The sequence below is a fragment of the Bos indicus x Bos taurus genome, chromosome X (genome assembly GCF_003369695.1).
Source record: "Bos indicus x Bos taurus breed Angus x Brahman F1 hybrid chromosome X, Bos_hybrid_MaternalHap_v2.0, whole genome shotgun sequence".
NCBI lineage: Eukaryota > Metazoa > Chordata > Mammalia > Artiodactyla > Bovidae > Bos > Bos indicus x Bos taurus.
Genome location: NC_040105.1, coordinates 6,860,264 through 6,882,956, shown reverse-complemented (window position 1 = coordinate 6,882,956; position 22,693 = coordinate 6,860,264). Strand labels below are relative to the sequence as shown.

Here is a 22,693-nt window from a genome sequence, read left to right as displayed (position 1 = left end):
GAAGGGGCCACGCGCACGTGGGAGGTGGGTCTCCCATGCCTGCCCAGTCCTGGGCCCCTGCCACGTGGGAGGGAAAGAGGCAGCTGGTACCTGCAGCCACATCTCCTGCATCCTCCAGCCAAGCGCCGGGATGGGGGAGAGAGGACCCTGCCATGCCTTGGGGTACCACCCAGACCCCTTGCCTTTTCTCTGTTGGCATCAGCCCCGGGAGCTTCCAGATGGCTCCGGAAACTCCTACAACCATGTGCCTTCACTGCAGAGAGACACCCGCCACCAACTCCTGCTTCACAACTCTCCCTTGGCTCACAGGGGACCACTGCACCCACTGTGGCCCCCTCCTGGGGTTGCTGGGTACCCCCACTCCAGACTCTCCCTGGACAGGGAACACTGACTTTCTTTCCCAGGCTGACTTCTGCCTGTGGGCCCAGCCGGCTGCACCAGAGAAAGCCCTGTGACAGCAAGGCATGGAAGACCCACCCGGAGGACGAACCTAGGAGGGCCTTGTCATCAGCCTCCTCCCAGCCACATGTCTAGACGACTCCAGGATAAGGCGGAACACCTCGATCAATTTCCTTATGTTAAATTACGACTTTATTGAGCTATGAGCCACATACCATAAAAATTCACCCTCTCTAAAGACTGGTAGTCAGGGGTTCTCTGGTGGCTCAGACACAAGAGTCCACCTGCAATGCAGGAGACCTGGGTTCGATCCCTGGGTCGGGACGATCCCCTGGAGAATGGCATGGCAACCCACTCCAGGATTCTGACCTGGAAAATCCCATGGACAGAGGAGCCTGGCAGGCTACAGTCCATGGGGCCACACAGAGTCAGACCACATACCATAAAATTCACCCCCTAAAGGGTAAATGCATATATAAATTAGATAACTAACAAGGACCTACTGTGCAGCACAGGGAACTCTACTCAAAACTCTGTAATGGTCTACATGGGAAAAGAATTCAGAAAATCCAAAAAGTAGTAGATATCTGTATAACTGACTCACTTTTCTGTAGGTTCAGTTTCCTGTACCACTAAAACTAACACAGTATTGTCAATCAACTACCCTCCAACAAAAGTTTCCAAAGTTTTATTTTTTTTTTAAAAAGGAGCTTTAATGCACATCTGTCCTCAAAGGCCCTGGCTATAAACGCAAATGACCCTGGTCAAGCCTCCCAGCAGGCTTGTTACACAACAAGGAGGAAGAGAAAAGACTCAACAGAAAACTTGATAAACTCCACCATGAGGCATGCAGATACATCAAGGCACTCCCAGCCCCGGCAGAGTTAAGTTCATTGATGGATTCTCCTGCAGTCTGGGTTCCTTCAATAATGGTTTTTGAGGGGCTTTCCTGGCGGTCCAGGGGTTAAGAATCTGCCTACCAAAGCCGGGGACACGGGTTCGGTCCCTGGTCCGGGAGGAGCCCATGTGCCCACACCGAGCAACTAAGCCTACGACCCAAACCCACATGCGCTGGAGCCCGGGAGCCACAACAGGAGAAGCCGCCCACAATCAGAAGCCTCTGCACCGCAACTAGAGAGGAGAACCCGCTCTCACCAACCAAAGAAACCTCCCGGGCAGCAAGAAGACTGACTCATCACGGCCAAAAATTAACTAAAAAAGAGTTTAAAAATTCAAATGATCACGATCATGGTTTGAGACCTGGAGGGTTTTCGTTTTTTTCATTCGCAGTTGGGTTGCCTGCAAATACAGGAGAAAAGGGAAAACAGAGAAGCTCATTTCTCAAAGGGCTGGTCGAGGGGAAGGTTGGCTACAGAGAGACCCTGGCTCAGTGTCTGCACCCCAGCGTCCCCACCACCCCCCACCGCAGACAGGCACAGGGCAGCCTCGACAGAAGAACCGAGTCAGCAGGGTGCCACAAAGGAAGGATGAGGTCTTCCTTCCAAGACAAGAGGTTCACCCAGCTCGGGGTGCTGCAGAGGCTGGTATGTGGTGAGTCCAGAGGTCGTGCAAGGAAAAGACGGGTCCTGTGACTGTCCCGGGCAGGCTTTCATGCACGTCTGTCCTCAAAGGCCCCGGCTATAAATGCAAATGCCCCTAGTCAAGCCTCCCAGCAGACTTGTTACACAATAAGGAGGAAGAGAAAAGACTCAACAGAAAACGTGATAAACTCCACCATGTACCATGCAGATATATCAAGGTACCCCCAGCCCCGGGAAACGTGCACTTCACTAAGGGCTTCACCTGCAGCCTGGGTTCCTTAAACAATGGTCTGAGGCCACGAGGAGGCTGTGTGACACCGGGGGTGAGAGGGAAGCTACAGACACGGAACGTGTAGGCTCCAGGGACTAGGCGACTGGTTGGCCATGCAAGGTCAAAGAGAGGCAGGCAGGCATCCTGGATGTGGGGAGAAACCAGTTGGGCCAGCCCCGCAAGTGCAGGAGAATTAGGGAAGTTTATGCAAGATTCCATCTGTATCAGGCTGAGTTGGAAGGGGCTCGGGGAAGCACCCACCGGGCTGGTCTGGAAACTGGGATGGCAGTGGAAACCTGAGAGCGTCAAGCAAGCACTGGAGACCACCTAGAGGAGAGAGGAGGAGTCTTCGGCAGAAACCAACACTGCAGGTGAGGGCCAGGAGAAAGGGCCAGGACTGGACACTTCCCTGAGGGTCGCCAAGAAAGAGAAAGCATTGCTGTGTGAACGGGACGTCTGTGTAGATGGCCCATCGCCACACGGGTAACCAAAGAATTATACTCTGGGAATTAGTTCCCTGTGGTCCAGTGGTCAGGACTCGGGGCTTCCAACCGCAGGGGACACGGGTTTGATCCCTGGTCGGGGGGAACTAACGTCTGCAGGTCAGCAAGCTCGGCCTTAAAGAAGAAAAGAAGAAAAATATATGAACTTAAAAAAAGAAAAATATATGAACTACACTCTGTAAAAGCAAATCAAGTCCCTGCCAGGAGCACACAAAGTGTCCTTACTGACCATCAGAGAATGTAAATTTCACCTTTGGGAGTAAAAGTTTCACAACTATACGGAGTGGTATGAGGTTCTAATTACTTTTCTGCAAAACACCAGCCTCCCTAGTGGACCTCCCTAGTAGTCCAGTGGTTAAGAATCAGCCTTGCAATGCAGGAGACACGGGTTCGATTCCTGGTCAGGGAAGATTCCATATAAAGAAAGCCAAGCGCAGAAGAATTGATGCTTTTGAACTATGGTGTTGGAGAAGACTCTTGAGAGTCCCATATGCCAAGGAGCCAACTAAGCCTGTGCGCCAACAACTACTGAACTCTCTCAACCCCTACAGCCCAAGAAACTCAACTACTGAGCCCATGTGCCCTAGAGCCTGTTCAGTTCAGTCGCTCAGTTTGCGTCTGACTCTCTGCGACCCCATGGACTGCAGCACGCCAGGCCTCCCTGTCCATCACCAACTCCCAGACTTTACTCAAACTCATGTCCATGGAGTCGGTGACGCCATCCAACCATCTCATCCTCTGTCGTCCCCTTCTCCTGACTTCAATCTTTCCCAGCATCAGGGTCTTTTCCAATGAGTCGGTTCTTCACCTCAGGTGGCCAAAAGACTGGAGTTTGAGCTTCAGCATCAGTCCTTCCAATGAATACTCAAGGACTGACTCCCTTTAGGATGGACGGCTCGGCAGCAAGAGAAGCCAGTGCAATGAGAAGACCACACACCCCAAATAGAGACTAGCCTATACTCACTGCAACTAGAGAAAAGTCCATGCAGCAACAAAGACACAGTACAAGCAAAAGTAAATGAACAAAAACAAAACCAAACCCCAGGCCCCTAAAAATGGGAAGGGAGAGGGGGAAGACTGCCCCCACCTCAGCTCGCAAAGTTGCAGCGGCCTGGGCTCTGTGTGATCCCCATGCTGAAATCACCACAGAATAAATACAAGTCAAGCAGCAACAGGCCTGTCTTTTCAAGTCCAGATGCTTCCTTTCCAAACTTTCATTCGAGACTCGGGGCATCTAAACATGAATGACAATCAGGAGCAAAGCTGCACGTACCAAAACCCCGCACAGCTATTTTAAAGCCTGACCTATTTGATTAATACGAGTTAATTATTAAAAATTAATTATTAATTCTCCAGGGCTTCCCTGGTAGCCCAGCTAGTAAGGAACCCCCCTGCAATTGCAGGAGACCTGGGTTCGATCCCTGGATTGGGAAGACCCCCTGGAGAAGGGAAGGGCAACCCACTCCAGTGTTCTGGCCTGGAGAATTTCAAGGACTGTATAGTCCATGGGGTTGCAAAGACACCACTGAGAGACTTGCCCTCACTTTGCAGTTCTGCAGAAGTTAAGGTTTTCTTCTTTGTTATGAAGTGAAGTGAAGTGAAGTCGCTCAGTCATGTCTGACTCTTTGCAACCCCGTGGACTGTAGCCCACCAGGCTCCCCCGTCCATGGGATTCTCCAGGCAAAAAACACTGGAGTGGGTTGCCATTTCCTTCTCCAAGGGATCTTCCTGACCCAGGGATCAAACCCAGGTCTCCTGCATTGCAGGCAGACGTTTTAACCTCTGAGCCACCAGAGAATTGGGAAGACCCCCTGGAGAAGGGAATGGCAACCCACTCCAGTATTCTTGCCTGGAGAATCCCATGGACAGAGGAGCCTGGCGGGCTACAGTCCACGGGGTCACAAAGAGTCGGACACGACTGAGCAACTTTCATCTCACTTCATAGTTGCTTTATAATACTGTGTTACTTTCTGCTGTACAGCAAAGGAAATCAGTTACACATATACATAGTTATACATATACCTATATTCACTCTTTTTCAGGTTTCCTTCCCATTTAGGTCTCTAGAGAGCACTGAGTAAAACAATGTAACTCTTAAGAGAATTACCTTCAAACAACGTAATTAGCTCTACAGCGATAGAAAGCAAAGAATTCCAGAATTCCAGACTTCCGGAGGTGTGGGGGGGCGGGGTTCAATACAGCTCTCCAACCAAAAACAACATTATTATATGCTTTGGGCTGCTGCAATCTTTTCCTTTACTTTCAGTTTTTTTCAAGATGGTTTGACTGTTTTTGCAACAAGAAAAAAAAGTTTCACTAAGCCAGTAATTGACAAGCACACGGACAATTAGCACACATAAATATCATTGTGTTTCAGTTCAGTTCAATCACTCGGTTGTGTCCCACTCTTTGCAATCCCGTGGACTGCAGCATGCCAGGCCTCCCTGTCCATCACCAACTCCCAGAGCTTGCTCAAACTCATGTCCATCGAGTGGGTGATGCCATCCACTGTGTGTACACGTTTACAAATGTGGCACAGTTCACAGAGACAGAAGCAGAGTTGCCCCAGCAGCATTGTCTCGTCAGCCTCGGCATTTCCAAGCCACAGGCAAAGAACCTCTTCACCTCCTCTGACAGTCTAGGACCTCGAGGCCCCTGAGCTGTGATCTTCTTCATTAGCAATGATACACTGACCACACCCCCAAATGCCTTGGTGCTGGTTACTAACTCATCCCAAGTCCATCATCCTTGAGTTTTCAAACTGGACCCTAAGGTTCTGGTCAGCCTAGATCCTCTCTCGGGGTTATGACTTTTTAACACATCTACCATCTTCTCCTTGGCCCTTTTTTTATGTGAGTCCCCTCTTCCTCCCATCCTTCTAACCTTCAGGGGTTCAATGACATATTCACATGTCCACCTTCCTTCAGCTTCCCCCTGACCTTCCCAGGCTTCCCTTAAGCATGTTAACAGAAGAGGCTCTCCCTTGCCCACTCCCCTCATCACCCCCTTCCCCTAACCCTCAGATGCCCACCCCAATGCCACATTCCTCTGGGCACCCGCTTTACTCTGCACTAGTCATTATCTCCCTTTCCTTGATGGTCTACCTGGCATCTACATTCCATTCCCTGGAGAAAAGAACAAGCTGCCTGCCGAGATCATCATTAATTAATCTGATAGAGGCAGCCTGGTTAATGAGGACTGAAGTGTGCAGTCCTCCCCAGGCAACACGGTCTGCCCTGGAACCTACATGCCTGCTAAGTCACTTCAGTCATGTCCAACTCTTTGTGATCATATGGACTGTAGCCCACCAGGCTCCTCTGTCCGTGGAGATTCTCCAGGCAAGGATACTGGAGTGGGTTGCCATGCCCTTCTGCAGGGGATCTTCCTGATTCAGGGATTGAACCCACATCTCTAATATCTCCTGCAATGGCCACACGTGCCACTTGCACTTGAACCAAAGCAGTTTAGAGAGAGAGAGTGAGTGAGTGAGTGAGTGTGTGTGTGTGTGTGTGTGTGTGCAGTCGTATCTGAATCTTTGCAAACTCATGGATTGTAGCCTGCCAGGCTCCTCTGTCCAAGGGATTGGTGTGTGTGTCTGTGTTAGTCACTCAGTCCTATCTGAAATCTTTGCAAACCCATGGACTTTAGCCTGCCAGGCTCCTCTGTCCAAGGGATTGGTGTGTGTGTGTGTCTGTGTCTGTGTAGTCACTCAGTCGTATCTGACTATTTGCAACCCCACGGACTGTAGCCCGCTGGGCTCCTCTGTCCATGGGAATTCTCCAGGCAAGGATACTGGAGTGGGTTGCCATGCCCTCCTCCAGGGGATCTTCCTGATTCAGGGATCAAACCCGCATCTCTAATATCTCTTGCAATGGCCACACGTGCCACCTGCACTTGAACCAAAGCAGTTTAGTAAAGGACAACTCAGCCTCAGCCAGGGAGAAGGTGCGCTCCCTGACATCATGGCAGGCCAGCCCTCCCTGAGAGCTAAGTAGCTGGACCAGGGATTCTCTCTGCTCTGACTCACCACCATCCCCCTGAACAGTTCCCAAGCAACTGTGTGCAAGAAGGGGAAGGCAAAGCAACCCAGTGAAAATTAAATTATTGGTGGAGGGAAAAGCTAAGGTGGAAAGAAGCTGAATCTTAGAGCGTGCACATCTCATTTTTACATTCATAAATGTGCAGGGAATAAGCTATGTGCTAACGTAGTGACCCACCAGGACAAGGTAAGTAGTCATTCCCTTTTGCCAAGGGTGTAAATTAGGCATTACATTAGGAGGAGGAAATGGCAACCCACTCCAGTATCCTTGGAGGAGCCTAGCAGGCTACAGTCCATGGGATAGCAAGAGTAGGACACGACTTAGCAACTAAACCACCACCACCAAATTAGGCATTATTTATTCAGTTTCTTAAGGCTATGTGTATTCGTTAAAAAGAATACACCTAGGGACTTCCCTGATGGTCCAGTGGTGAAGACTCCGAGCTCCCAGTGCAGGGGACCCAGGTTCCATCCCTGGTCAGGTAACTAGATTCCACATGCTGCAACTAAGACCCAACTAACTAACAGCCAAATAAAAAAAAATTAAAATTAAAGACAAAAAAGGAAAACTTTTGGAAACAAACTTATGGTTACCAGGGGGTAAGGGGGGGGGACGGGGGCAGGATAAATTAGGAGATTGGGATTGACACATACACACTTATTAGTACATATAAAACAGATAACTAATAAGGACCTCCTATATAGCACAGGTAACTCTAGTCAATACTCTGTGACGGTCTATTTGGAAACGAATCTCAAAAAGAGTGGATATGTGTATCTGCATAACTGATTCACTCTGCTGTACACCTGAAACCAACACAATATTGTAAACCAACTGCACGCCAGTAAAAAGTCAAAACAAAAGGAAAACTTCTAATTTCTCTCCAGATTCCCTTTGTTGGAACAGTCTAATTCTTAAAGTAAATAACTGAAGAAACATGCAACGGTCCAAACACAACAGAGGCTTATTTCTCACTCATGTCATAGTACTACTGGGAGGGCAAGGGGCGCTGTGGACAGCCAGCTTCCTCCCCAGGCGTTCAGGGACCTGTGTGCATGAGGCTCTGCTCCGGAATCATGTGCATCCCAGACAACCAGGAAAGGGGAAAACAGTACTGGTTGGAAACAGGCCTGTCTGCATCACTTCTACTTGCTTCTGATTGGGTAGAATTGTCACATGGCCTCATATCCCCCAAAGGACGCTGGGAAGTGTAGTCCATCAGCACATGCAGAGGGAAGAAGAGACTCTGACTCCGGTTCTTAGCCCCCAAGGTATGCTGGGAAGTGTAGTCCAATAGCCCCCAAGGGACGCCGGGAAGTGTAGTCCAGCAGTGCATCCACAAGGAAGAGGAGACTCTGTCTAGAGTTCATAGCCCCAAGGGATGCTGGGAAGTGTAGACCAGCAGTGTATCCACAAGGAAGAGGAGACTCTGTCTCCAATAACCAGATAGCATCTCTACCAAACCCGTAGGTCCAACTCCATGCCCTCAAAGATCTTCTACTACCAGAAAGCCAAGCAAGTGAAGAAATGGAGTTTTCTGTCCTGGGGACAGTTAACCTTCATCTTTCCTACTATTTTCACTTCCCAAACCACTTTTTAAAATTCCCATTGCTGTGGGAGGGAGGTTCAGGATGGGGAACACATGTACACCCATGGTTGATTCATGTGAATGTATCACAAAAACCACCACAATACTGTAGTTAGCCTTCAATTAAAATAAATTTTAAAAATAAATAAATAAAAATCCCATTGGTATTGAATATCACATTGGTCTGAAAAAGCTACCTTTCAAGAATATTACAGAAAGAAAACAAAATCTTTATTTTTCAGAACTAGCTTTGGTGGAGAAGAGGGAATAATCACTTGCAGCGAGCTGTAAATGGCACAACTAATGTACTGGTGTTGGGCATTAGATGAGTTTCTGAATTAAATGCTTTTCTACAAATCCAATACTAAATGATCAAAATCAGTAACAAAATCTCTAGAAGACCTATTAAAGTGCCGCCACACAAAATCCAGGTTAAAGTCTTTCCTTGGTAAATCACCAGTTCAATACATTAACACTAGTTTTCATAGCTTTCCAAATTCTTTTTTTTAAAAAAATGTTTTATTTTGTATTGGAGTATAGCTAATTAACAAACAATGCTGTGATGGTTTCAGGTGAACAGCAAAGGGACTCAGCCATACAAAGACACGAATCCATTGTCCCCCCAACACCCCTCCTATTCAGGTTTTCACACAACACTAAGCAGAGTTCCCTGTGCTGGACAGCAGGTCCTTGCTGGTTCTCCATGTGAAATACAGCAGTGTGTCCATGTCCATCCCAAACTTCCTAACTATCCCTTCCCCTATCCTTCCCCCCTGGTAACCATAGGTTATTACAGAGTATTGAGCAGAGTTCCCTGTGCTGGACAGCAGGTCCTTCTTGGTTATCCATGTTAAATACAGCAGTGTTTCCATGTACATCCCACAGTTTTCCAAATTCTTAATAAAGCAGAAAGAGGTAAGGAGAAGGGAAGAAGAGGGAAGAGAGATGGAATTTAAATCTACCACAACTAGCTTTCCTTACTGCCTCATTTCATCCCCATGTTAATAATATACTTAAGTGGGAGTGATTCTAGTTTGATGGCCAGAACAATTAAGGATCAGCAAAGATTCAGGATAGACAGTAAGCTCTAGCTATGCCTGTGAGACATTCCTCCCAACTGGAACCACCGTGGCCAGGCCAGCGATGACCACTCTGACCTCACCAGGCAAGGTAGGGTTCCTCTAAACTGGCAAACCTCAGGTCGACTTTCAAACCTGCCCTACACCAGAAAGCTGTTCTCACTGGAGGAAAATAGTATCTGACAGCAATGTGCCTGGCCCCAAAGAAACAATCAAAGCAGTGGCCTTAAAAGAGAGCCCCGGGAAGCAGCCTGGCTAGATCACTCACCTGGGTGTGGGTGACTCACCCTGAACCAGGTGGTCACCCTCTCTTACACGCGGGCAGACAGCAAGGTCCCTCCACTAGACATTCAGACTGAGCCTCCAACAGGGCAGACAGAAGCCACACACACACAGCAGCAGATCTCAGAAATGGAATCTACGCAGAAGACATTTTTAAAAGCCAGTTTAATATACTCACAGATGTGAAAGAAGAACCATGAAACAGGATCAGTATGGTATCAAAAAGGAACATTCAAGAGCAATAACACAGGGCTTCCCCTGCTGGCTCAGTGGTAAAGACTCCACCTGCAAATGCAGGAGACACGGTGCAATCCCTCGGCTGGGCAGAACCCACAGGCAGCGGAGCAACTAAGCCCAGGCACCACAACTACTAAGCATGTGCTCTTGAGCCTGGGGGCTGGAATGACCAAGTCCACACGTCCTAGAGCCCTGTGCTCCACAACAAGAGAAGCCCATGCACCGTAACTAGAGAGTAACCCCTGCTCATCGCAGCTAAAGAAAAGCCTGCAGAGCAATGAAGACTGGAAGAACCAAAAATAAACTATTTTTTTAGCTGCTCAGTCATGTCTGACTCTTTGTGACTGCATGGACTGTATCCCGCCAGGCTCCTCTGTCCATGGGATTCTCCAGGCAAGAACACTGGAGTGGGTTACCATTTCCTTCTCCAAGGGATATTCCTGACCCAGGGATCAAACCCAGGTCTCCTGCACTGCAGGCAGATTCTTTACCATGTGAGAGCTATAGGAAGTCCCTTAAAAAGAACAGTAAAAGAGAGGGGGGGAAAAAAAAAAAAACCCAAAACCACTTTGGTATTTGAAGGAAAAAACTGAAAGCACACATTTAAAACTTAATTGAGGGGCTTCCCTGGTGGCTCAGTGGTAAAGAATCTGCCTTGTGATGCGGGAGTCACAGGTTCAACCCCTGATCCGGGAAGATCCCACACGCCCATGAGCCACAACTACTGAGCCTGTGCTCAGCAAGAAAAGAAACCACCACAATGAGAAGCTCACGCATCACAACTAGAGAAAAGCCCACACTGCATCTAAGACCCAGCACAGCCAAAAATAAATGAAATTTTTGAAAAAGAAAGAAAAAAGTACTTTAAAAAACTCAGTGCTTTGGAAAACATGGTTGCATGCCATCTCCCCAGATGAACCAAAGTAGAGAGAAGAGAAAAATAAGACCAAAAAAAAAAAAAAAATCAGAGCCAGCCCAAAGGATAAAGAGACAGAAGGGCTTGTTGTCTTCCCAATATTACTGCACACCAGCAGAGATGAGAACACCAGCTGCAAAGAAAGTGCAGAGGGAAAGCTGTCTCCAGCTCAGGCCTCTACACCCAGCAATCTTGTTACTGTCACGGTACGTTAATGACATTTTCAAACAAAGAAAGGTCTCAGAAAACGCTCCCCCACCCCTGTGTGTCTGATTATAGAAAACGATTTTTCGCAATTCGGGAAGATGAGGAGGATAAATGAATGATAAAGCACTCAGGAAATTAGGCAAAGAAACAAAACCTATCGTTAACCTTGGTGATAATGAAAACTTCGTGCAGGGCAAAAAAAAAATACTCAGAGTTTCCACCACCAGGTTCAGCAGTGTTGGCACTGGCATTCAAAAAACCATACCCAGTGAAAACTGCTAACCCGGTGGTTCTCAAAGTGGGAGATTTTTCTCCCCCTGGCAGGGGACACCTGGCGAGGCTTTTTTGATCATCTCACCTACAGGAGATGGAGATGTATGTGTGGGCATCTCGTGGGTGATGTCAGAGGTATTATTCACCAGCCCACACTGCACAGGACACTGCCCACCACAAAGAATTATGTGGCCCCAGAGGTCAACAGTGCTAAGGCTGAAAAAAATCCCTCTTCTGTCCAAAATTATGATCGTAGTTATACTGGGAAGTTGGGGGCCCCGAGATATGTGTCTGCGTACTTGGTGGGAAGGAGGTGCATGGAAAAGAGACCACATCCCAAGTGGGAAGTCGACAGTCACCCAGAAACGGAACAAACAAAAGCAGCAGCAAAACAGAATGTAAGCAAATGCCCAAAGAAATCAGCTGAAAAGTTTCAACAGCTTCTCTGGAGGAAGAGGAAATGGCAAGTGGGGAGCTGCTGGGTTTAATAACAAGCCCCGAAGAACTATTTGATTATTTAAACTGTGCAAGAGCCGTTTTGATAAAAAATAAAAACAAAACTCAAAAAAGATACACTAACAACTGCGGCCCTTTCCTTCCTGAAGAAGTAAAAATGTTGCCTTTAGAGCCCTGGCTGTAATCTACCCTGCCTGGGCTCTCTTTGACCTTCACAATTCGCCTTTGATCTGAAAGTCTTGGTCACTTTAGAAGCTACCCCAACTCTTTCCAATTCACCCAACCAAGGCAGTAGATACTGCCTCCAACTTTATAGCCAGGAGATTAAAAAAAAAAAAAAAAAGCCCACATTTTTTTTAAACTGTGACTGTGCAATTCAGAATATCCTGGTTTTTCACAACAGTCTGATTTATTCAAACCTGAAATAAAGTTGTTTGTTGTTCAGTAAGTCGTGTCCAACTCTTTGTGACCCCTTGGACTATAGCACACCAGGCTACCCTGTCCTTCATCAGCTCCCAGAGTTTGCTCAAACTCATGTCCATTGTGTCGATGATGTTATCTGTCTCATCCTCAATCGCCCCCTTCTCCTCCTGCCTTCAACCTTTCCCAGCATCAGGGTCTTTTCCACTGAGTCAGCTCTTCGCATCAGGTGGCCAAAGGACTGGAGCTTCAGCTTCAACATCAATCCTTCCAATGAATATTCAGGGCTGATTTCCTTTAGGATGAACTGGTTTGATCTCCTTGCTGTCCCACGGACTCTCAAGAGTCTTCACCAGCATCACAGTTTTAAAGCATCAATTCTTCAGCGATCAAGCCTTCTTTATGGTCCAACTCTTATGTCCATACATGACTACTGGAAAAACCATAGCTTTGACTATACGGACCTTTGACGGCAAAGTGATATCTCTGCTTTTTAAATGAGATTTATTTATTTATTTGGCTGTGCCAGGTCTTAGTCATGGCATGTAGAAGCCAGTTCCCCGACCAGGGATCGAACCCAGGTCCCCTGCATTGGGACTGCAGAGTCTTAGCCACTGGGCCACCAGGGAAGTGCCTTTGCTTTTTAATACACTGTCTAGGTTTGTCATAGCTTTCCTTCCAAGGAGTAAGCGTCTTTCAACTTCATGGCTGCAGTCACTGTCCGCAGTCATTTGGGAGCCCAAGAAAATAAAATCTGCCACCGTTTCCACTTTTTCCCCCATCTACTTGCCATAAACTGATGGGACCAGTTGCCATGATCTTAGTTTTTTTGAACGTTGAGTGTTAAGCCAGCTTTCTCACTCTCATCTTTCACCCTCATCAAATGAGTCCAATTATTTTTTCAGTGATAACCTACTGTGCTTGTACTTAGACAAGTTCTCCCAAAGAGGGGCCTTAATTAACATCCCTACTGGTCAATGCAAGAGGCTCTGTGTATCACAGAGCCATGCAGATATCCGATCCACCCAGGTAACAGGAAAACAATTGTTCCACAAGTTACACCCTCCCTCTCCGGGACACTGGCAAGTTTTTTTAAAAAAAAAAAAAAAACAAAAAAGAACCAGGCAACCCTGAGCGCTTTCAAAGTCCTTCCTGTGGGTGGAAGGTTCAGCGTGGGAGAGCTCGGCTTGCAGAAATGTCTCCTCAAAGGATGGCCTGACTGCGGTGTGTGAAAAGTAAAAGAGGTAATGAGACTGAATAAAGTCTGTTCAGCCTTCAAATCCTGAAATAATCTCGCTGGCTGTTTACACTGTGCCCAGTGTACAAGGAGCAAAGCTCCCCAGGGCCCCAAAGAAATCCACAGACCCAGGTTTATTTGCACGCTGACACAAAACAACTTTGGCAAGAGGACCGCTCCAAAACGCTTTCACCAAATAGAAAAACCAGCCGTCTCCAAGCTGGGAGCCCAGTTTCTTCGGCCGCGAAATAGAAAGGTGAGTGAAGAAATCCCAGCTCATTAGGACAAGGTGAGAACCACTAATTTTTTTATGAGTCTTTCATTCTCCTTCTCCTTTCTACATTTAGCTCTAGGGCAAAATCGTTTTTCTTTTTTTGAAGGGTGAACGTTAGGACATGTTCCAAACTACTCATAACTGGAACAGGAAGGGCAAAATCCTTCCCGGTGGGGAAGCGTGATGCAAACCTCAAGTTTACAGCTTTTCATGCTTAGAAGCCTCTGGGTTTATGAGTGAGTCAAGATGAGTTGGGAATTCCGAGCTGGTGCTAGTATGTTAAAGGACCCGACCACCAATACAGGAGACTTAAGAGATGTAGGTTCGATCCTTGGGTCAGGAAGATCCCCTGGCAACGCAAATGGGCAACCCACCCCAATATTCTTGCCTGGAGAATCCCACGGACAGAGGAGCCTGGCGGGCTACAGTCCATGGGGCCGTAAAGAGTCGGACATACTGAGTGACTAACACATAACAAGCTGAGTTAATTTCTAGGAGAGGAAGAACACACACACCCTCCGCCTCCACCCTCTGCACCTCAAAGCTCCGTTTTTTTGCCCAACTTCCCATCCCCACATGGAAAACACGTCATGAGGATCAGAGGTGAGAACTTGCAGGACCCAGAGAGGCAGAGGCTGGCACAGGCGGAGAAAGACACACCTGAAGGCCAGTTGGCAGGCAGGTCTACCAACTGCAAAGGTATTTCAGCACGGGAGTGGGGGGAGACCTCACCCCCCCTTTTTTTTTAAACCACACTGTGAATTTTTAATACAAACGTGTCTTTGGAACTCCACTCTTCTCTGAACAGACACAAACTGCAGCTGGCCTCAAAGCGGCCAGGACCTCACCTTGCCCAGGAGTTGCCCTGGCTACCACAGTACCCGAGCTAGCTAAGGTGGGGGTGTCCAGCCCTCATCCACCCACCTTTTCTGTCTATGGAGCCCTGGGATATGGGCTGTGGGATTCTGCTTCAACACAGACATCAAGCAAAATGCAGAGAGGCTGAGATAAATCAGCTCCCAATCCATAGCTCGGGGCTTCCCAGGTGGGCTCAGCGGTAAAGAATTTCTCGCCTGCCAATGCAGAAGCTGCAAGTTCGATCCCAAGGGTCAGGAACATCCCCTGGAGGAGGAAATGGCAACCCACTCCAGGATTCTTGCCTGCAGAATCCCACGGACAGAGGAGCCTGGTGGTACATGGGGCTGAAAACAGTCAGATAGGACTTGTGACTAAACCAAAATTTACAGCTCACTGACATGAATGAATCAGCCATGGGTGTACATGTGTCCCCCATCCTGAATCCCCCCTTCCACCTCCCTCCCCATCCCATCCCTCTGGGTTGTCCCAGCGCACCAGCTTTGCGTGCCCTGTTTCACGCACCAAACTTGGACTAGTCATCTGTTTCACATATGCTAATATACATGTTTCAAAAACCACCACAACATAGTAATTAGCCTCCAATTAAAATAAATTTTTTTTAATGAAAAAAAAAATTCACAGCTCACGTCTACAGATGCCCTGTTTTCAAAACCTTCAACGGTCATTGCCAAAGAGCTTGGCTCTTGGCGGGGGCAAATATGGGGGCATCAGTGACAACAGCTTGTCCTGCCCAGGGGTCACCCGGTCACCGATCAGCATGACTCAGCACAACCCATAAAAAACGCAGCCCCTTTCAGACACAAGGCGACCCGCCGATGGCTCTGAACCTTCACTATCAGGAGGACCTCTGAACTGGGACATCACTCACCTGGGTGTGTGGGCCAATCACACCCCCTCCGACCCCCCAGTGTGTGTCCTGATTCTCCCCCCATCAGCCTGCCTTCGGCTTGCAAACCAGGAAGGACATTTAAAGACATAGCCTTGCATCCAGCGAGGGGTTTAAGGGTCTGGAGACCCGGGAAAGGGGGCACACTGGCCAACTCCCTGCCCCCGCACCTCCCCAGGAGGTCCTGGTCCCCAAGAGGCAACCTGAAACTCATCAAGGTCCCAAAGGAGCCGCCCCTGGGACCGGGGAAGGCCCGGATGACTGTCTTTCTTCTGGGGGCGCTCACGGAAAGGCTCCGGCGTTCTCGGTTGGAGGGAAAAGGGGAAGGAGGGGAATCTAAGACGCGATGAGAAGGAGAAGCAAGGCTTCATTCCTTCCCGAGGTTCACAAACATTCCTGAGGCCGCAGGGGGCCCGCTGACACCCAGCTGGCGCGCTTCGGGCTGCCCAGTGAATCCCCCGGGTGGCCCTTCTGGAATCCGAGCCCCTCCGCAGACATTTCAGAAGTCAGGCCCTCCCCCAACCTCCCCCCACCGCCCCGCCGCACCCAAGTCTTCCACTTGCTGACCTAATGGAGAGAGGAACGCCCACCAACTGCAGCGCTCAACCTACTGACAACGCTCCTGAGAGGGCCCGCATCAGAGCAGAGCCTCAGAGACGCAGACACGTCAAGGTCTCTGGAGTTCCTTAGGGCAGGAATGTTATTTCTGCTGCACACACACAAAAAAACGGCCTTTTGTGTTTTTTTTCCAGACCTGGTAAACCTCAAGCTTACAAGTCAGTGTCAAGGTACTGAACGGTTACAAATCATGCTGGCTGCTTTTCTGGGGGACTGACTCTATGTGGCTCAGCTGGTAAAGAATCCGCCCGCAATGCGGGAGACCTGGGTTCGATCCCTGGGTTGGGAGGATCCCCTGGAGAAGGGAACGGCTAACCCACCCCAGTATTCTGGCCTGGAGAATCCCGTGGACTGTTTAGTCCAGTCACAAAGAGTCAGACACGACCGAGCGACTTTCACTTAACTCACCACGTATGCACTTGAGATTCCAACAATGCCACTCCGGGGGAGTCAGGGTCCCTTTAACCTTGACTCCGATCCAGAGAAAAGGCAGTTCCTCAGGGAGCAGCCCCCGCCCAGCGCCCATAAAACTCAGCTCGCCCATAAAACTCAGCTCTCCGGAGTTCCTGCTCCCATTTCCTTTTTTCCAGCTACAAAAAATGCAGATGAAGCAAGTATTTGTTTGAGTTTTACTATGTAAATAAAGCCTATTATCAGGGCCAGCACCGAGGAAAAAAACAGCCTTCCCCACCCAGGTTGGCCAGGCCAGGGGCCTCCCAAGCACCTTCAAAAAGAAGAATAAAGCACAGCTTTCCAAGCTAAAATCCTTTCAAAGCAAAAGTGGCGTACAGTTCATCTGCTGCTGCTGCTGCTGCTGCTGCTAAGTTGCTTCAGTCGTGTCTCTGTGCAACCCCATAGACAGAACCCCATAGAGTCGTGGGCTCTGTGCAACCCCATAGACAGAAGCCAACCAGGCTCCCCCGTCCCTGGAACTCGCCAGGCAAGAACACTGGAGTTGGTTGCCATTTCTGTCTGCAATGCCCTAGAGAGGGCGATTTTGTGCCAGGGGGCACATGACAGTACAAGACACTTTCGGTTGTCACACATGGGAGAGGGGGTTACATTGCCAGTGGGTACAGGCTAGAGTTACTGCTAGACACCCTACAATACACAGGAAAGGACGCCCCCCACACCCCACTCAGCAAAAAAGGATCCAGCCCAGAACATCAGAAGTGCCAAGGCTGAAAAGCCCTCGTGGTGGTGGTGGTGGTGGTGGTGGTGGTGGTGGTGGTGATGTTAATTTCATTTCTCAGTCATGTCTGACTCTTTGCGACCCCGTGGACTGTAGCCGCGATAGGCTCCTCTGTCCGTGGAATTCTCCCGGCAAGAATCCTGGAGTGGGTTGCCATTTCCTTCTCCAGGGAGATCTTCCCCACCCAGGGATCGAACCCATGTCTCCAACTGGAGAAGCAGCAGAGATATGCAGGGTCAAGATCTGACCCTCAGGGCCCTTCTCAAGATGGGACCTCAGGGCTGTTCCATCTATAAAATGGGCTAATAAAACTCCATCAGGAAATCAGGGACTGAGCCGGCCTTGTTCTTGGTATCACCTCCAGCTCGGAGTTGTACACTCCCAGGAGGCTTTCAACCAAGACACTCGTCATCATACATCTTACACGGGATCAGGCTTCTTCCAAGTCAGATTCTGTTAGAAATGAGCTGTAAAATACCCCAGCGCTCTAAATATGTAACCATGTAATTTCAGCATTTCTTAAATGCAAAAAAAAAAAAAAAAACTATTAGAAGACCCATTATTTAATGAGACCTAGAGATGTTTCCGGAGAAGGCAATGGCACCCCACTCCAGTACTCTTGCCTGGAAAATCCCATGGATAGAGGAGCCTGGTAGGCTGCAGTCCATGGGGTCGCTAAGAGTCAGACATGACTGAGCGACTTTACTTTCACTTTTCACTTTCATGCATTGGAGAAGGAAATGGCAACCCACTCCAGTGTTCTTGCCTGGAGAATCCCAGGGACGGGGGAGCCTGGTGGGCTGCCATCTATGGGGTCACACAGAGTCGGACACGACTGAAGTGACTTAGCAGCAGCAGCAGAGATGTTTCAGTAGCTACTGGGAAAGAAAAGATTCAAAGCTTGGATTAATCCAAATTCTGGTGGTGAAACACGTTTCTCCAGTCTCCATCACAACAATCTACTTTCATTTTTTAAGACATTATAATGGGCACACTTTTCTCCATCCTTTCCTAATAAGTTCAGTTAAGTCGCTCAGTCGTGTCCGACTCTTTGCGACCCCATGAATCGCAGCATGCCAGGCCTCCCTGTCCATCACCAACTCCCGGAGTTCTCTCAGACTCACGTCCATCGAGTCGGTGATGCCATCCAGCCATCATATCCTCTGCCGTCCCCAATCCCTCCCAGCATCAGAGTCTTTTCCAATGAGTCAACTCTTCACATGAGGTGGCCAAAGTACTGGAGTTTCAGCTTTAGCATCATTCCTTCCAAAGAACACCCAGGGCTGATCTCCTTTAGGATGGACTGATTAAACCTCCTTGCAGTCCAAGGGACTCTCACGAGTCTTCTCCAACACCACATTTCAAAAGCATCAATTCTTTGGCGCTCAGCTTTCTTCACAGTCCAACTCTCACATCCATACATGACTACTGGAAAAACCATAGCCTTGACTAGACGGACCTTTGTTGGCAAAGTAATGTCTCTGCTTTTCAATATGCTATCTAGGTTGGTCATAACTTTCCTTCCAAGGAGTAAGCGTCTTTTAATAAAGTGACAGTTAATTACTTTAGTTGTTAACAACCAGCTGTTGGATCATGAGCAAACATCACTGATGACTTAATCCAGGAGAAAATGCAAGCAGGTGAAACACTGCCAATACCACACAATACAGCATGTGGTTAAGAAATACACATGCGCGTGTGACAGCGTGCTCATGTGCATGTATATACACAAGTGTGCGTGGAAATTTAGCACGGGCATCCAAACTGTCCTGAATCCTCTCCATCCTAAGCAAAGAAACCACATTATCTCCAGTCACAGTATAACACCTATAAAAACCAAGCAGCAGTTTAAGGGAGGGACATAGGAGCATGTCAGGTTAAAATCACAAGCAGCTTTATTTCTGCAAAACCCTGAAGCACGATCTGGAAAGGCAGAGTGCATACACTGCCACCAGTCTAGCCACACAAAGACACACACACAGAAACACATACACATGCAGAGTGTGTACACTGCTACCAGTCTAGCCACACACAGATACACACACACACACACAGTGTGTACACTGCTACCAGTCTAGCGACACAGAGTCACACACATACACACGCAGAGTGTGTACAATGCTACCAGTCTAGCAACAAAGAGACACACACACACACAGAGTGTGTACACCGCTACCAGTCTAGCCACACAGACACACACACACCCAAGACACACACACACACGACATAGACACACACACATACACCCAAGACACACAGAGCAACACACACCCAAACCGTAGCAACTACCGGGAGAGCCCATCAGAGGCTAAATCCGGAGCCAACAGCCCCCAGTGGTCTGCACAGGCCCTGGTTTGTGTCCACAGGCTCTACCGCACTGCTCCTTCGGTTTGTAGAGGGGGGCCCTCTTGCACAGGAAGATGTAACGCCACTAAGAACTCGGGGGTGGGGGTGTTACGACTTGGGGTACTCCAAAATCCTTTTCCCCAGCTTCCGGTAAAACAACTGAATTTTTAGGCCAGTTTTCTTACCCAGTGGAAGCCCCCAAAGCAAGACGCTATCTTAAACAATATTGTACCACTTATTCGATCTGCTCTAACGACAGATCCGAGGAAGACAGCTTGAATTGGATCTGCGTGTGCTCTTTTTTAAAAGAAACACCTAAAGTTCTAAAGGTTTGGGGGATTCACCTGGTATCTTTTTAACCTTTACCATCCAAAATGTCTGGTAAAACTCATTATTTAAAAAGCTCAAGCTACTATGCTGTAAGGTATGCAGGGAGCACCAGATCTGCACAAGGTCTGCCCACTAAGCTGCCTCCCACTTTTCAAAGAATTCAATGCATTAATAGGTTGCACCTGGGTGAAATTTACAACAACAAAGACAGCCTCAACCCCCAGTTCAACAAAAATTCAGTGCACGTTTACCCTCAGAGTCTCTAGTTTATAACCATAAAAACATGAGAGAAAATAAAAAGATTAGTCCGGTCTCTCATTTGTTATCTAGGTAACAAAGCCACACCATCTCCTAAATGCAATCCGGTGGGGCAGGTTAGAAGTCAGTTCAGTGCTTCCAGCCGCGGTGAAGCAGGAAAGCAGAGAAAAAAACAGTAAGTCACCTTCAAACCCTTCTGCGAGCCAAGAATTTTTTTTTGCATTTTAAAGAGAACTTTGTCCCCAGGAATGGCGCGGCCCAGACCTTCCAAGAGAAACTGACCAACAGACAGTTTTAACCAGGGGAAAACCAAAGGACTGGTTTTGTGTTTTTACGGGTTTATACAGGCTCGGCTGCTGAGTCTCAATATGGGTTTTCGATTTCGAGGCAAAAAAAGTCAAAGTTCTAAAGTAAACCCTACACACACACACACACACACACAGTTCAGTCGCTCAGTCGTGTCCGACTCTTTGCGACCCCATGGACACACACACTAGCAACTTATTCTCAAATCCCACTTTTATAAAGGACTCTGAAAACTTTCAGGTTTTTTTTTGCAAGTATCCAGGGCGCCGCGGATCTAGGGCTGGAAGCCAAACGTCAGTAAATATTGATGGGCTTTTGGGAATGGAGAAGCTGGCCTGCCGGCAGCTGCTCGCCCACACATCCTAGAGATAAGGGGTGCGGGTCCAAGTCGGGGTGCAGAAACAAGCATCCAAACAGGCTAACACAGGAGGAGCAGGCTCTGTCCACCCGGCGCACGTGGGAACGTTCCCCCCAGACCACTGGGCTGGCCCACAGGTACAGGCCGCCACTACCAAGGCCGGGAGTGACAGCGGAGGGCCGGGCCCCTTCCAAGAGGGGGAGGGGAGAGATCCGAAACAGGAGCCAATGGAACTATCGGCGGCGCCGGGAGCCAAAAAGAGCTGGGAAAGAAAGCAGGGCGGCCCAGGTGGCGCCCGGACCAGACACCTAAGGCGGGTCCCAGCGCCCCACGTTCTCTAAGGGGACCCAGGCAAACGCGAGTCCCGGGCCCCGGGCGCCACCCGAAACCCCCCCCTCGCCCGGCGCTCCTGACCTCGACGAATCCCCCGCCCCCCGAGGCCACCTCCGGGCTGTCACCATGCAAGTCCCGCGCCCCGCCTCACCTTGGTGATGACCAGCGGCTCGCCGTGCTCGCGGCCGCCCTTCAAGGTGAAGCCCCAAGGGGCGCCACCGCTCAGCTGCACCTCCACCAGGCGCCCGCCATCGGCCGTCCGTGCCTCGGCCTCCGCCAGTCGCTCCGGCCGCGCGCGGGGCTCGGCGCCCTCCATGTCGCGGGGCGCAGAGGCGGCACGGCCGCTCAGGCCCCCGGGGCCGCCTGACCCGTGCCCATACGCTCTGGAGAAGCCCAGCCGGCCGAGAGCGAGGGAGGCTCTCGGCGCCCCTGTCGCCGGCCGCGGACAAACTTGCGCTGCAACTTGCAAGGAAAGTGCCGACCCGGGGCGCGAGGGAGTACGGAGGACTCGCGGCGCTGCGCACTGGGGAAGGCGGTCCCGGAGGGGGCGGGCCCGCAGGGAGGGAGCGGAACAGCGGGGGAGAGGCGGGGAGATGCGAGGAGGGGGCGGAGCCGCGGGCAGGGGGCGGGGAAACGTGGGGAGGGGGCGGGCTGGCGGGGAGGGGGCGGGGAGCCGCGGGGAGGGGGCGGGCCCGAGGGGAGCGGGCGGGGAGCCGCGGGGCCCGGCGCACGCTCGGGGGCAGGGGGCGGGGCGCATGAGACGAGGTTTGGCTCGCGCTATGCGCGAAAGAACAGGGGGCTCGCGCCGCGCGCGCGAGAAGTGGGACTCTCGTCGTGCTGCGGGCGCCGGGGAGAGAGCTAGCCCCGCGGGCGCAGAAACCGGTGTCTGGCGCCGCGCGTGCCTGGGGGAGGGCTGACCCGGCGCGCTCAGAAACGGGAAGGCGGGGGGAACTCACGCCGCGGCGCGCGCCCAGAAACTGAGGGCTCGCGCCCCGCCGCGCGCGTAGGAAGCGGGGGTGGTTCTCGCGCCGCGCGCGCCGGGGGGAGGGCCGGCTCCGCGCGGTCAGGAACGAGGGGGCTTGCGCCGCGCGTGATGGGAGGCTCCACGCGTGCAAGGTGTGGGGGCTCGCGTCGCGCCGCGAGCGCAGGAAGGGGCGGGGCTAGCGCCGGGCGCGCCCGGGGGAAGGCTGAACCCGCGAGCGCAAGGAGTGGCTCACTCCGCGCGTGCCGGGCAAAGGACTGGCCCGCGCGCGCAAGAACCAGGGTACTCGAGTGGCGCCGCGCGCGCAGGAAAGGGGGATGCTCGCGCCGCGTGCGCACAAGGCAGCGGCCTCGCGCCGCGCGCGCACGGGTCAAGGGCTGGCCCCACGCGCGCGCAGGAACTGCGGTCTCGCGCCGCGCCGCAGGAAAGGGGGGGCTCGCGCCGCGCGCTCCCGGGCGAGGGCTGGCCCCGCGCGCGCAGAA

The 22,693-nt window shown here is 50.5% G+C and overlaps 1 protein-coding gene across 1 annotated transcript in view; it reads right to left on the bottom strand.

Moving 5' to 3' along the window:
• The window catches only part of SHROOM2 (shroom family member 2), a 141,088-nt gene extending 119,298 nt beyond the window's left edge, over window positions 1-21,790 (bottom strand). The window contains exon 1 of the mRNA XM_027533603.1: window positions 21,381-21,790. Within this exon, the coding sequence (XP_027389404.1) occupies window positions 21,381-21,545 (165 nt within the window). The 5' untranslated portion in view covers window positions 21,546-21,790. The remainder of the gene's footprint in view (window positions 1-21,380) is intronic.
• Between the last annotated feature and the right edge of the window lie 903 nt (window positions 21,791-22,693).